The 16,576-nt window shown below is 42.6% G+C and overlaps 1 protein-coding gene across 4 annotated transcripts in view; it reads left to right on the forward strand.

Moving 5' to 3' along the window:
* PDLIM7 (PDZ and LIM domain 7) overlaps window positions 1-16,576 on the forward strand; it is a 188,671-nt gene that overhangs the window by 154,444 nt on the left and 17,651 nt on the right. For all 4 annotated transcript variants that reach the window (XM_053717064.1, XM_053717063.1, XM_053717065.1 and 1 more), the window contains exon 6: window positions 2,932-2,969. In XM_053717064.1, the coding sequence (XP_053573039.1) occupies window positions 2,932-2,969 (38 nt within the window). The remainder of the gene's footprint in view (window positions 1-2,931; window positions 2,970-16,576) is intronic.

Genomic DNA, 16,576 nt, shown 5'->3' on the forward strand with positions numbered 1-16,576 from the left:
CAAGATTGATCTTGTGTTTGCTGTCATGCAGACCAGAGAACGAGTCAAAGTAAAGGTGACAGATGCTCAGAACAAGCTACCCTGAAGGCAGAAATAGGAATAAAGTAAAATCTGTCTCCAAAGGGGTAGCACTTATCTGCAAGTGACATTTTCTTTGAGGCTTCCAATTAAAAAGAGGCAACTGCAGACCAAGAGATATAAATAAATCACTGCACTACAGTGACCTGTTCATATGTACACAGCTGAAAATGGTATTTAGATTAGATGCAGCAATAGGCAACCATTTTCATGAGTTATATAAATGATCTGGCAGCAATGTGTAATTATGCACCTACAGGTAAGGGGCTAGTTTCTAGGTGTTGATGGGTTTAGAGCAGTGGTCTTAAAGTACCGGCCCTGGGGCCATATGCGGCCCTCAAAATAGTTTAATCTGGCCCTCCCTTGTTTATTAGGTAAATTATTTTTTTGGCCCCCATTAATTTTTTTAGGGTTCTCAGAGGTGTAACAAGTTGATGTTCTATATAGGCACTTACAAGATAAATATAAAGACAAGAATTGTCTAGTGTAGACTCCCAATATTTTATTCAGTTCCAGAAAGATCACTTCACTTGGCATCCACAAGATAAATATACACTGTGTATGTCTATTGTGGACTACAGCTCCTACCATGAACTGCTACTTGGGTAAAAGTCCAGTTTCTTGTATATCCAGTTCAAGCGGCCCCCCATGAGAGAAGAACACTTGGCCAGTGGCTCCCGGAATACAATGAGCTTGATACCTGGTTTAGAGGGATGAAAGATGTGTAGAAGGGACAAAAAAGACATGTACCTTACACAGTCTCTAGAAACAGAACAGAAAGGTGATTCACCCAGACTCAGTCGTTTTATAGTTCTATCCCAGATGCCTCTCCCACTGCCAGTGCATGACCTACACAATTTGCCCATCCTCTTTTGAATGGAGTCTTCCTCTGTATTTAGGATGGCACTTCCTTGTTTAACCTAATATATATATATAAAATCATGTGCGTGATGGTACTGGGTGGCATAGATACTGATAACTTAACAAGGCTTGACAAATCCTGGCAGCCATGAAACAATGGATGAGAAAATTGTACTTCTAAGGTAAAGCTAAATTTACAGGTGGAGTCATTTTATAGATGTGTGCTGTTGTGAGAATGAATGGTTTACAGGTCTCTTTGTATTTAAAGGGACATCAAATTCAAAATGTGATTTTCATGATTCCGATAGAGCATGCAATTTAAAACCTGCTTTCTATTTTACTTCCCTTTTAAAAACGTACTTTGTTCTGTTGGTATCCTTTGTTGAAGAGCATACCTAGACAGGATTAGTATTGTGCACATGTCTTGAGCACTATATGGGGGAATATGAAATAAATTATGGATGGTAGTTATACTAATTCTTTTAGTAAAATTACAGAAATTACTTTGCCGTATTTAACATTCAATACTACTACTTATATTTCCCTTATTTTTAATATTAGTACTTTATTTACCTCTTCTGCAACATCTGTTAGTTTTAAGTATCATTGGTAAAAGTTACTTAAAGGGACATGAAACCCAATTTTTTTCTTCCATGATTCAGATAGAGCATACATTTTAAAACCATTTTCCAGTTTTCTTATCAATTTTACTTCATTCTCTTGGTATCCTTTATTAAAGAAAAAGCAATGCACTACTGGGAGCTAGCTACACACATTGGTAAGCCAATGAAAAGGGCGGTATACAAGTGCAGCCACCAATCAGCAGCTAGCTCCTGAGCCTACCTAAGTATTATTTTCAACAAAGCATACCAAGAGAACAACTTAATAGATATTCAGTGCATGCATGTATAGTGGTATGACCAGGAATATGACTGCGTACTGGGGTATTTAGTGCATGCATGTATAGTGGTATGACCAGGAATGTGACTGCATACTCGGGTATTCAGTGCATGAATGTATAGTGGTATGACCAGGAATATGACTGCGTACTGGGGTATTTAGTGCATGCTTGTATAGTGGTATGACCAGGAATATAATTACATAGTGGGGTATTCAGTGCATGCATATATAGTAGGATAACCAGGAATATGACTGCATAGTTTAAGGTAATAGTAAAGAGTAAATATAGAAATAAAAACAAAGTGTGCTGAATCAGATTTAAAGGGACAGTAAGTACACTGTAAAATTGTTTTTATATTAATGCATTTTCAATTACGTGTTATACCAGCAGCACAGTATAAAATGTAGGAGAAATTGCATTTTCAGGTTTATTTGTGTATATGAAGTAGGTGGTTTTGTGCTTTAAACCACAGCCTGTTACAATGGGTTGAGCTTCAGGTAATATATCTCATTATGTTATCACTTTGTGTACACACACTTGCTTCCTTATCTTATATTTGTCTGGAAAACCAAAGCCCAATACTTAAGTAATAAAATGTTAATTTTCCTTTGTTTTCTCTAACTATACTGCACCCCACTGGGAGTGTAATTTCTTCTGCTGGCTGTGTTTTTCTAATGCCAAAATAGGGTTAAAGGAGTTACTTGTAAATGATTTAATAAACGGCAGCAGGTAAAGGGGAGAAAATTTTTGAGTGAACTGTCCGTTTAAACAATTTCATTTAAAATCAGCCCTAGCAGTTTAAGTTTCTGGTTGAATAATTATTAATGTTAATTAGTATAGCAGTTATCTGTTACCATAGAAAAGTAGCTCTCCTTCTTCTTTAATAAGCTAGTAATGGTGCTCAAATGTTCAGGGCAGTAACAAATTGGCTCCTGTGGAGAGTGGAATTGTTCTGTTGGTTACCAGTGTTGTTTAGATAGTGGTGGTGATGGTTCCCTAGATCCAGCATGTTATTGTCACGTGGGAAGCACAGCATTATAATATCCGTATTATTTGTCTGTATAATATGAGCAATGTTTTCTCTTTGTCAGGCAGGACGGGAGGACAGTGTCAACGGTTACTGGTCAAGGTGAGTATTGCATTGTTTTTTTTTCAATTAACTTTGCAGAGTATGCAGATGCATCTTTATTAAATTAAAGCGGTAATGCCTGCAACTAGAACAGGGCATGACAAATTTATTCAATATCCAGGAGTCAGCCCAAACATTTAGGAGCCAGAAGGAACCTGTTCGGCAGAGGATTAAACTACACCTTTTTAGTTGCCAGATCCCTGGGATGTCTAGATCTGCAGTTGAAGAATTATGTACTTTGTAACTGCGAGCCCCCCCAGTGTATAGTCTATATGCCTCAGGACCAGTGTAGATCTACTTTATCCCTTAATGCACTGGGTCACCACTCAGATGTTAACACTGGGGACCCACAAATTAAGCTTCCTGCTCTGATCCACAGGCCACAACATACCGGTAAATCTAGTTTCCAGTCTGGAGGATATGTATAGGCTGTCCAATTTGTCTCAACAAAAATAAACAAGGCAATATGTTGGGGACTAAGGCCAGACAAGCCCAGGACCAGCAATATAAGACTTTGTAAAATATTAAAGTTTTTATGGCTTATTCAGGTAAATAAAGCATTTATTGTGGGGGTTGAGGCAAATGGTTAAATGGACAGTAAACACATTGATATTTTAATAAAAATAAGTTATAAATAGGGAAATTTCTTTTCAATAAACTCTCAATATTTATTTTGAACACTTTTCATGTAATCTTGCTCTGAAACGTTGGGCTTTTCTAATTGAAAATGCTCACTGTAGACATCTCCAAGCTAACCCTGCTACATATCTTTTCCTAATTGGCCTTAACAGATAAGAACTGTGAAGCAATTATTTTTATACTAGTGTAATGACCATTGCAAGCATTGTTGTCTGTAGACTCAAGCCCTGATTGGCTCCTCCAAATGAGGGGAGTGGAGTTTGGCTGTTGAAAGAAGATGTTAATTTGTTTTTCTCTTGTAAGGTGTATCCAGTCCACGGATTCATCCTTTTACTTGTGGGATATTCTCCTTCCCAACAGGAAGTGGCAAAGAGAGCACACAGCAGAGCTGTCCATATAGCTTCCCCTCTAGCTCCACCCCCCATTCATTCTCTTTGCCGGCTCTAAGCAATCGGAAGGGTAAAGTGAATGTGGTGTTAGAAATGTAGTTTTTATTTTCTACAAGCAAAAGTTTGTTATTTTAAATGGTACCGGTGTGTACTATTTACTCTCTAGCAGAAAGGAATGAAGAGTTCTGCAGGGAGGAAGATGATTTTAGCATGTTTTAACTAAAATCCACTGCTGTTCCCACATAGGACTGAGGAGTGCAAGAAAACTTCAGTTGGGGGGAACGGTTTGCAGGTTAGGCTGCAATAAGGTATGTTCAGTTATTTATTTCTAGACAAGATTGTGATAATGCTAGAAGAGACTGATAATATCCCCATGAGGGAAGGGTAAGCTGTATTCAGAGACTAAGTATGGCATTGCAAGCTTACATAACAGGGATAGTTTATGCTGGTTGACACTATTCAACGGTTTTTATTGAAAAACTTTCGTTTTTTGAGACACTTTGAAGGTTCCTTTGGGTTTCTTTCAGGGGTTATTACCCACATGGCTATTACTAAAACACTTGGGAGTGTTTCTTTAGGCCTCACAAGCACCGGAGTGAGGTGTGAGGGGCCTAATTTCGCGCCTCAGATGCGCAGTTATTTTGACTAGAAGTTCAGGCTGTTTCACATGGAGGGTCCTGCTGCAGTTTGAGGGCCTATAAGAAGCGTTTTCCCCACAAATCTGGTCCTAAGGGCAGGTAGGGCCACAGCAGAGCTGTGGCAAGGTACTGAAGTTTCTTTAACCGTTTTTGTTTACTACTGTCGATCTGGTTTGGGCATTAAGGGGTTAATCGTTTATATTGCTAGTGGTGCAATCTTACTAATGCTTTAGGTACATACTGTAAAAAATTTTGAAAAGTTTGCTGCATTTTTTCACTGTTTTTGCAAGATTGTGTGCCTTTTTTATTTCTTAAAGGCACAGTACCATTTTTTTCAAAGTGTGTTTTTACCTGATTAAAGTGATTTCCAAGCCTGTTTATATTACTATTAGTCTGTTAAACATGTCTGACACCAAGGAAAGTCCTTGTTCAATGTGTTTAGAAGCCATGGTGGAACCCCCTCTCAGAATGTGTCCCACTTGTACTGATATGTCTATACACTTTAAAGAACATATTGTTGCACTTAAAAATGTGGCCCAAGATGATTCTCAGACAGAAGGTAACGAGGTTAGCCCGTCAACCTCTCCCCAAGTGTCACAACTAGTTACGCCCGCTCAAGCGACGCCTAGCACCTCTAGTGCGTCTAACTCTTTTACCTTGCAAAACTTGGCGGCAGTTATGGATAATACTCTCTCAGTGTTCTTATCTAAACTGCCCGTGTTACCTGCAAAGCGTGATAGCTCTGTTTTAAGAACAGATAATGAGCATTCTGACGCTTTAGTAGCCGTATCCGATATACCCTTACAACACTCTGAAGTGGGGGCGAGGGATGTGCTGTCTGAGGGAGAAATTTCCGATTCAGGAAAGGTTTCTCCTCAGACAGATTCAGATACGTTGGCTTTTAAATTTAAACTAGAACACCTCCGCTTATTGCTCAGGGAGGTATTAGTTACTCTGGATGACTGCGACCCTATGGTGGTTCCAGAGAAATTGTGTAAAATGGACAAGTACCTAGAAGTTCCTGTTTACACTGATGTGTTCCCGGTCCCTAAGAGGATTGCAGATATCGTTACTAGGGAGTGGGATAAACCAGGTATTCCCTTTGTTCCCCCTCCTGTTTTTAAGAAAATGTTCCCCATATCTAACCCCATACGGGACTCGTGGCAGACGGTCCCTAAGGTGGAGGGGGCTGTTTCTTCACTTGCTAAACGCACAACTATACCTATAGAAGACAGTTGTGCTTTCAAAGACCCTATGGATAAAAAATTAGAGGGTTTACTTAAGAAAATTTTTGTTCAACAAGGTTTTCTTCTCCAACCTATTGCGTGCATTGTTCCTGTAACCACTGCAGCTGCTTTCTGGTTCGAGGCGCTGGAAGATGCGCTCCAGACGGAGACCTTATATGAGGACATTATGGACAGAATTAAGGCTCTTAAGCTGGCTAATTCTTTTATCACAGATGCCGCTTTCCAACTAGCTAAGTTAGCGGCAAAAAAATCAGGTTTCGCCATTTTGGCGCGCAGGGCGCTATGGCTAAAGTCCTGGTCGGCCGATGTGTCGTCAAAATCCAAATTATTGAACATCCCTGTCAAAGGAAAGACCCTCTTCGGGCCTGAATTGAAAGAGATTATTTCAGAAATCACTGGGGTAAAAGGCCATGCTCTCCCCCAGGACAAGTCCTTCAAGACAAAGAATAAACAAAATAATTTTTGTTCCTTTCGGAATTTCAGGAGCAGTCTCGCTTCATCCTCCCCTGCTGCAAAGCAAGAGGGTAACACTTCACAACCCAGGGCAGCCTGGAAACCTTACCAGGGCTGGAACAAGGGTAAACAGGCCAAGAAGCCTGCAGCTGCCTCCAAGACAGCATGATGGGGTAGCCCCAGATCCGGGACCGGATCTAGTAGGGGGCAGACTCTCTCTCTTCGCTCAGGCCTGGGCAAGAGACGTACACGATCCCTGGGCCTTAGAGATTGTATCCCAGGGATATCTTCTAGAATTCAAGGACTCCCCTCCAAGGGGAAGGTTCCACATTTCTTGTTTGTCTACAAACCAGACAAAGAAAGAGGCGTTCTTACGCTGTGTAGAAGACCTACATACAATGGGAGTGATCCACCCAGTTCCAATTGCGGAACAAGGGCTGGGTTTTTACTCAAACCTGTTTGTGGCTCCCAAGAAAGAAGGAACTTTCAGACCAATCCTGGATCTCAAAATTCTAAACAAATTCCTCAGAGTCCCATCATTCAAGATGGAGACCATTCGGACAATCTTACCAATTATCCAGGAGGGTCAATATATGACTACCGTGGATCTAAAGGATGCGTATCTGCACATTCCTATCCACAAAGATCATCACCAGTTTCTCAGGTTCGCCTTTCTGGACAAGCATTATCAGTTTGTGGCTCTTCCTTTCGGGTTGGCCACTGCTCCCAGAATTTTCACAAAGGTGCTAGGGTCCCTTCTGGCGGTACTAAGACTGCGGGGCATAGCAGTGGCACCTTATCTAGACGACATCTTAATTCAGGAGTCGACTTTCGAAAGAGCCAAGTCTCACACGGAAATTGTAGTGGCCTTTCTGAGGTCTCAGGGGTGGAAGGTGAACATCAAAAAGAGTTCTCTCTCCCCCCTCACAAGAGTTCCCTTCCTAGGAACCCTAATAGACTCGGTAGAAATGAAAATATTTCTGACGGAGGTCAGAAAGTTAAAACTTTTAACTACTTGCCGAGCTCTTCATTCCATTCCTCGGTCATCTGTAGCTTAGTGCATGGAGACAATCGGACTAATGGTAGCGGCAATGGACATAGTCCCTTTTGCACGGATACACCTCAGACCACTGCAACTATGCATGCTCAAACAGTGGAATGGGGATTATGCAGATTTGTCTCCTCAAATACAGTTGGACCAGGGGACCAGAGATTCTCTTCTCTGGTGGTTGTCTCAGGATCACCTGTCTCAGGGAATGTGTTTCCGCAGACCAGAGTGGATCATCGTAACGACCAACGCCAGTCTGTTGGGCTGGGGTGCAGTCTGGGACTCCCTGAAAGCTCAGGGCTTATGGTCTCGGGAAGAAGCTCATCTCCCGATAAACATTCTGGAACTGAGGGCGATATTCAACGCGCTTCAGGCATGGCCTCAGCTAGCTGCGGCCAAATTCCTCAGATTTCAGTCGGACAACATCACGACTGTAGCTTACGTCAATCATCAAGGCGGGACAAGGAGTTCCCTAGCAATGATGGAAGTAACCAAAATAATCAGATGGGCGGAGGATCACTCTTGCCATCTCTCAGCAATTCACATCCGAGGAGTAGACAACTGGGAGGCAGATTTTCTAAGTCGTCAGACTTTTCACCCGGGGGAGTGGGAACTCCACCCGGAGGTATTTGCCCAGCTGACTCAGCTATGGGGCACTCCAGAATTGGATCTGATGGCGTCCCGTCAGAACACCAAACTTCCTCTTTACGGGTCCAGGTTGCGGGATCCCCAGGCGGTGCTGATAGATGCTCTAGCAGCGCCTTGGTCCTTCAATCTGGCCTATGTTTTTCCACCGTTTCCTCTCCTCCCTCGTCTGGTTGCCAGAATCAAGCAGGAGAGGGCTTCAGTGATTCTAATAGCGCCTGCGTGGCCACGCAGGACCTGGTATGCAGACCTAGTGGACATGTCATCTGTGCCACCATGGACACTACCAATGAGGCAGGACTTTCTAATACAAGGTCCTTTCAAACATCCAAATCTAATTTCTCTGCGTCTGACTGCTTGGAGATTGAACGCCTAATTCTATCAAAGCGTGGTTTCTCTGAGTCGGTTATTGATACCCTGATTCAGGCTAGAACGCCTGTCACCAGGAAAATCTACCATAAGATTTGGCGAAAATATCTTTTCTCCAACATAGGTGTGTCCGGTCCACGGCGTCATCCTTACTTGTGGGATATTCTCTTCCCCAACAGGAAATGGCAAAGAGCCCAGCAAAGCTGGTCACATGATCCCTCCTAGGCTCCGCCTACCCCAGTCATTCTCTTTGCCGTTGTACAGGCAACATCTCCACGGAGATGGCTTAGAGTTTTTTAGTGTTTAACTGTAGTTTTTATTATTCAATCAAGAGTTTGTTATTTTGAAATAGTGCTGGTATGTACTATTTACTCAGAAACAGAAAAGAGATGAAGATTTCTGTTTGTATGAGGAAAATGATTTTAGCAACCGTCACTAAAATCCATGGCTGTTCCACACAGGACTGTTGAGAGCAATTAACTTCAGTTGGGGGAACAGTGAGCAGTCTCTTGCTGCTTGAGGTATGACACATTCTAACAAGACGATGTAATGCTGGAAGCTGTCATTTTCCCTCTGGGATCCGGTAAGCCATGTTTATTACGATTGTAAATAAGGGCTTCAAAAAGGGCTTATTAAGACTGTAGACTTTTTTTGGGCTAAATCGATTGATTATTAACACATATTTAGCCTTGAGGAATCATTTTATCTGGGTATTTTGATATAATAATATCGGCAGGCACTGTTTTAGACACCTTATTCTTTAGGGGCTTTCCCAAAGCATAGACAGAGCCTCATTTTCGCGCCGGTGTTGCGCACTTGTTTTTGAGAGGCATGGCATGCAGTCGCATGTGAGAGGAGCTCTGATACTTAGAAAAGACTTTCTGAAGGCGTCATTTGGTATCGTATTCCCCTTGGGGCTTGGTTGGGTCTCAGCAAAGCAGATACCAGGGACTGTAAAGGGGTTAAAGTTCAAAACGGCTCCGGTTCCGTTATTTTAAGGGTTAAAGCTTCCAAATTTGGTGTGCAATACTTTTAAGGCTTTAAGACACTGTGGTGAAAATTTGGTAAATTTTGAACAATTCCTTCATGTTTTTTCGCATTTGCAGTAATAAAGTGTGTTCAGTTTAAAATTTAAAGTGACAGTAACGGTTTTATTTTAAAACGTTTTTTGTACTTGTTATCAAGTTTATGCCTGTTTAACATGTCTGAACTACCAGATAGACTGTGTTCTGAATGTGGGGAAGCCAGAATTCCTATTCATTTAAATAAATGTGATTTATGTGACAATGACAATGATGCCCAAGATGATTCCTCAAGTGAGGGGAGTAAGCATGGTACTGCATCATTCCCTCCTTCGTCTACACGAGTCTTGCCCACTCAGGAGGCCCCTAGTACATCTAGCGCGCCAATACTCCTTACTATGCAACAATTAACGGCTGTAATGGATAATTCTGTCAAAAACATTTTAGCCAAAATGAACACTTATCAGCGTAAGCGCGACTGCTCTGTTTTAGATACTGAAGAGCATGACGACGCTGATATTAATATTTCTGATGGGCCCCTAACTCAGTCTGATGGGGCCAGGGAGGTTTTGTCTGAGGGAGAAATTACTGATTCAGGGAACATTTCTCAACAAGCTGAACCTGATGTGATTGCATTTAAATTTAAGTTGGAACATCTCCGCATTCTGCTTAAGGAGGTATTATCCACTCTGGATGATTGTGACAAGTTGGTCATCCCAGAGAAACTATGTAAAATGGACAAGTTCTTAGAGGTGCCGGGGCTCCCAGAAGCTTTTCCTATACCCAAGCGGGTGGCGGACATTGTTAATAAAGAATGGGAAAGGCCCGGTATTCCTTTCGTCCCTCCCCCCATATTTAAAAAATTGTTTCCTATGGTCGACCCCAGAAAGGACTTATGGCAGACAGTCCCCAAGGTCGAGGGAGCGGTTTCCACTTTAAACAAACGCACCACTATACCCATAGAGGATAGTTGTGCTTTCAAAGATCCTATGGATAAAAAATTAGAAGGTTTGCTTAAAAAGATGTTTGTTCAGCAGGGTTACCTTCTACAACCAATTTCATGCATTGTCCCTGTCGCTACAGCCGCATGTTTCTGGTTCGATGAGCTGATAAAGGCGGTCGACAGTGATTCTCCTCCTTATGAGGAGATTAAGGACAGAATCAATGCTCTCAAATTGGCTAATTCTTTCACCCTAGACGCCACTTTGCAATTGGCTAGGTTAGCGGCTAAGAATTCTGGGTTTGCTATTGTGGCGCGCAGAGCGCTTTGGTTGAAATCTTGGTCGGCTGATGCGTCTTCCAAGAACAAGCTACTTAACATTCCTTTCAAGGGGAAAACGCTGTTTGGCCCTGACTTGAAAGAGATTATCTCGGATATCACTGGGGGTAAGGGCCACGCCCTTCCTCAGGATCGGCCTTTCAAGGCAAAAAATAAACCTAATTTTCGTCCCTTTCGTAGAAACGGACCAGCCCAAAGTGCTACGTCCTCTAAGCAAGAGGGTAATACTTCTCAAGCCAAGCCAGCTTGGAGACCAATGCAAGGCTGGAACAAGGGAAAGCAGGCCAAGAAACCTGCCACTGCTACCAAGACAGCATGAAATGTTGGCCCCCGATCCGGGACCGGATCTGGTGGGGGGCAGACTCTCTCTCTTCGCTCAGGCTTGGGCAAGAGATGTTCTGGATCCTTGGGCGCTAGAAATAGTCTCCCAAGGTTATCTTCTGGAATTCAAGGGGCTTCCCCCAAGGGGGAGGTTCCACAGGTCTCAGTTGTCTTCAGACCACATAAAAAGACAGGCATTCTTACATTGTGTAGAAGACCTGTTAAAAATGGGAGTGATTCATCCTGTTCCATTAAGAGAACAAGGGATGGGGTTCTACTCCAATCTGTTCATAGTTCCCAAAAAAGAGGGAACGTTCAGACCAATCTTAGATCTCAAGATCTTAAACAAGTTTCTCAAGGTTCCATCGTTCAAGATGGAAACCATTCGAACTATTCTTCCTTCCATCCAGGAAGGTCAATTCATGACCACGGTGGATTTAAAGGATGCGTATCTACATATTCCTATCCACAAGGAACATCATCGGTTCCTAAGGTTCGCATTCCTGGACAAGCATTACCAGTTCGTGGCGCTTCCTTTCGGATTAGCCACTGCTCCAAGGATTTTCACAAAGGTACTAGGGTCCCTTCTAGCTGTGCTAAGACCAAGGGGCATTGCTGTAGTACCTTATTTGGACGACATTCTGATTCAAGCGTCGTCCCTTCCTCAAGCAAAGGCTCACACGGACATAGTCCTGGCCTTTCTCAGATCTCACGGATGGAAAGTGAACGTGGAAAAGAGTTCTCTATCTCCGTCAACAAGGGTTCCCTTCTTGGGAACAATAATAGACTCCTTAGAAATGAGGATATTTCTGACAGAGGCCAGAAAAACAAAGCTTCTAGACTCTTGTCGGATACTTCATTCCGTTCCTCTTCCTTCCATAGCTCAGTGCATGGAAGTGATCGGGTTGATGGTAGCGGCAATGGACATAGTTCCTTTTGCGCGCATTCATCTAAGACCATTACAACTGTGCATGCTCAGTCAGTGGAATGGGGATTATACAGACTTGTCTCCGAAGATACAAGTAAATCAGAGGACCAGAGACTCACTCCGTTGGTGGCTGTCCCTGGACAACCTGTCACAAGGGATGACATTCCGCAGACCAGAGTGGGTCATTGTCACGACCGACGCCAGTCTGATGGGCTGGGGCGCGGTCTGGGGATCCCTGAAAGCTCAGGGTCTTTGGTCTCGGGAAGAATCTCTTCTACCGATAAATATTTTGGAACTGAGAGCGATATTCAATGCTCTCAAGGCTTGGCCTCAGCTAGCGAGGGCCAAGTTCATACGGTTTCAATCAGACAACATGACAACTGTTGCGTACATCAACCATCAGGGGGGAACAAGGAGTTCCCTAGCGATGGAAGAAGTGACCAAAATCATTCTATGGGCGGAGTCTCACTCCTGCCACCTGTCCGCTATCCACATCCCAGGAGTGGAAAATTGGGAAGCGGATTTTCTGAGTCGTCAGACATTGCATCCGGGGGAGTGGGAACTCCATCCGGAAATCTTTGCCCAAGTCACTCAGCTGTGGGGCATTCCAGACATGGATCTGATGGCCTCTCGTCAGAACTTCAAAGTTCCTTGCTACGGGTCCAGATCCAGGGATCCCAAGGCGGCTCTAGTGGATGCACTAGTAGCACCTTGGACCTTCAAACTAGCTTATGTGTTCCCGCCGTTTCCTCTCATCCCCAGGCTGGTAGCCAGGATCAATCAGGAGAGGGCGTCGGTGATCTTGATAGCTCCTGCGTGGCCACGCAGGACTTGGTATGCAGATCTGGTGAATATGTCATCGGCTCCACCTTGGAAGCTACCTTTGAGACGAGACCTTCTTGTTCAGGGTCCGTTCGAACATCCGAACCTGGTTTCACTCCAGCTGACTGCTTGGAGATTGAACGCTTGATCTTATCGAAGCGAGGGTTCTCAGATTCTGTTATCGATACTCTTGTTCAGGCCAGAAAGCCTGTAACTAGAAAGATTTACCACAAAATTTGGAAAAAATATATCTGTTGGTGTGAATCTAAAGGATTCCCTTGGGACAAGGTTAAGATTCCTAAGATTCTATCCTTCCTTCAAGAAGGATTGGAAAAAGGATTATCTGCAAGTTCCCTGAAGGGACAGATTTCTGCCTTGTCTGTGTTACTTCACAAAAAGCTGGCAGCTGTGCCAGATGTTCAAGCCTTTGTTCAGGCTCTGGTTAGAATTAAGCCTGTTTACAAACCTTTGACTCCTCCTTGGAGTCTCAATTTAGTTCTTTCAGTTCTTCAGGGGGTTCCGTTTGAACCCTTACATTCCGTTGATATTAAGTTATTATCTTGGAAAGTTTTGTTTTTAGTTGCAATTTCTTCTGCTAGAAGAGTTTCAGAATTATCTGCTCTGCAGTGTTCTCCTCCTTATCTGGTGTTCCATGCAGATAAGGTGGTTTTACGTACTAAACCTGGTTTTCTTCCAAAAGTTGTTTCTAACAAAAACATTAACCAGGAGATTATCGTACCTTCTCTGTGTCCGAAACCAGTTTCAAAGAAGGAACGTTTGTTGCACAATTTGGATGTTGTTCGCGCTCTAAAATTCTATTTAGAAGCTACAAAGGATTTTAGACAAACATCTTCCTTGTTTGTTGTTTATTCCGGTAAAAGGAGAGGTCAAAAAGCAACTTCTACCTCTCTCTCTTTTTGGATTAAAAGCATCATCAGATTGGCTTACGAGACTGCCGGACGGCAGCCTCCCGAAAGAATCACAGCTCATTCCACTAGGGCTGTGGCTTCCACATGGGCCTTCAAGAACGAGGCTTCTGTTGATCAGATATGTAGGGCAGCGACTTGGTCTTCACTGCACACTTTTACCAAATTTTACAAGTTTGATACTTTTGCTTCTTCTGAGGCTATTTTTGGGAGAAAGGTTTTGCAAACCGTGGTGCCTTCCATTTAGGTGACCTGATTTGCTCCCTCCCTTCATCCGTGTCCTAAAGCTTTGGTATTGGTTCCCACAAGTAAGGATGACGCCGTGGACCGGACACACCTATGTTGGAGAAAACAGAATTTATGTTTACCTGATAAATTACTTTCTCCAACGGTGTGTCCGGTCCACGGCCCGCCCTGGTTTTTTTAATCAGGTCTGATAATTTATTTTCTTTAACTACAGTCACCACGGTACCATATGGTTTCTCCTATGCAAATATTCCTCCTTAACGTCGGTCGAATGACTGGGGTAGGCGGAGCCTAGGAGGGATCATGTGACCAGCTTTGCTGGGCTCTTTGCCATTTCCTGTTGGGGAAGAGAATATCCCACAAGTAAGGATGACGCCGTGGACCGGACACACCGTTGGAGAAAGTAATTTATCAGGTAAACATAAATTCTGTTTTTTGGTGCGAATCCAAGGGTTACTCATGGAGTAAGGTTAGGATTCCCAGAATTTTGTCCTTTCTCCAAGACGGATTGGAGAAAGGATTATCAGCTAGTTCCTTAAAGGGACAGATATCTGCTTTGTCTATTATTTTTCACAAACGTCTGGCAGAGGTACCAGACGTTCAAACGTTTAGTCAGGCTTTAGTCAGAATCAAGCCTGTTTATAGATCTGTGGCTCGGACATGGAGTCTGAATTTAGTTCTTTCAGTTCTGCAAGGGGTTCCGTTTGAACCTTTACATTCCATAGATATTAAGCATTTATCTTGGAAAGTTTTTTTTTCGTCCTAATCCTTCGTTGAAGAAGGAACGTCTGTTACACAATCTTGATGTGGTTCGTGCTTTAAAGTTCTATTTACAAGCAACTAAGGATTTCAGACAAACAACTTCTTTGTTTGTTATCTATTCTGGTAAGAGGAGAGGTCAGAAGGCGACCGCTACCTCTCTTTCCTTTTGGCTGAAAAGCATCATCCGTTTGGCCTATGAGACTGCTGGCCAGCAGCCTCCTGAAACAATTACTGCTCATTCTACCAGAGCAGTGGCTTCCACATGGGCTTTTAAAAATGAGGGTTCTGTTGAACAGATTTGTAAGGCAGCGTCTTGGTCTTCGATGCATACTTTTTCCAAATTTTACAAATTCGATACTTTTGCTTCTTCGGAGGCTATTTTTGGGAGAAAGGTTTTACAAGCAGTGGTGCCTTCCGTTTAAGGTACCTGTCTTGTTCCCTCCCTTCATCCGTGTCCTAAAGCTTTGGTATTGGTATCCCACAAGTAAAGGATGAATCCGTGGACTGGATACACCTTACAAGAGAAAACAGAATTTATGCTTACCTGATAAATGTATCCAGTCCACGGCCCGCCCTGTCATTTTAAGACAGGTGGTTTTTAATTTTTAACTACAGTCACCACGGCACCCTATGGTTTCTCCTTTTTCTTCCTAACCTTCGGTCGAATGACTGGGGGGTGGAGCTAGAGGGGGAGCTATATGGACAGCTCTGCTGTGTGCTCTCTTTGCCACTTCCTGTTGGGAAGGAGAATATCCCACAAGTAAAGGATGAATCCGTGGACTGGATACACCACAAGAGAAATAAATTTATCAGGTAAGCATAAATTCAGTTTTTAAATATTTAGACTTGGCTGATAATGTTATTCTGTAGCAACACAACATAATTGTATTACAGGCTGGTTACTGTCCCTTTAATTCAATTAAAATTAATTAATTAATTAGGATAAATATGAACTCTCATGTCTATTTGATGCATATTAGTTTGCATGTTTTCCAGTGTTGTATGCTCATTTGTCCTAATGAGAAGTATTCATCAGAAATGACTTCATGCTTTACTATACAGGTATACCCCGCTCATACAGCGGGTTAGGGACCGGAGCCCCGCTGTAAAGTGAAAACCGCCTTAAAGTGAAACAATGCAGTTTTAGCTTTCTTTTCACTTGCCAGTGTGTTTAAAAACTTTGAAAACATGTTTGAACTAACATATATTAGGGGTGCAATAATGCTAGGTTTAGTTTAACACTAGCACATCACAGTATTAAATAAATACTGTACCTGTAAAATAGTGACAATTACTGTAGTAAAATTTGCCAGACTATAGCACTGAGACACAGATTGCACTGTAATGCTGTAAACAGAGTGAACTAATCATAACAAAATGGTGCCAGTCACTTTTCTTGCAATCTCACGATGATTACAGCATTGTTTCAAAATCACTGGAGGATGAACTTCAGCTCCACAAAGCGCTGTATTAGCGAAACGCTGTAAAGTGAAGCGCTGTAAAGTGAGGTATACCTGTATATGATAGGAATCATGAATAGAATTGAACTGTTTAAAGTGCTAAACTTTATGACTACTGGTTCAAGCTGTTTTTTGTTGTTGTTTATTGTTTAAAGGGACAGTCAACACCAGAATTTATCAAAATGCATTTAGATTAGAGGCGGCCTTCAAGGTCTAAGAAATTAGCATATGAACCTTCTAGGTTTAGCTTTCAACTAAGACTACCAAGAGAACAAAGCAAAATTGGTTATAAAAGTAAATTGGAAAGTTGTTTAAAATTACATGCCCTATTTGAAACATGAAAGGTTTTTTTGGACTTGATTGTCCCTTTAATCTAATAGAACGTGCAACTGGGCCTTATTGCCCACTGGCTT

Source organism: Bombina bombina, chromosome 6 (genome assembly GCF_027579735.1).
Source record: "Bombina bombina isolate aBomBom1 chromosome 6, aBomBom1.pri, whole genome shotgun sequence".
NCBI classification, from domain to species: Eukaryota; Metazoa; Chordata; class Amphibia; order Anura; family Bombinatoridae; genus Bombina; species Bombina bombina.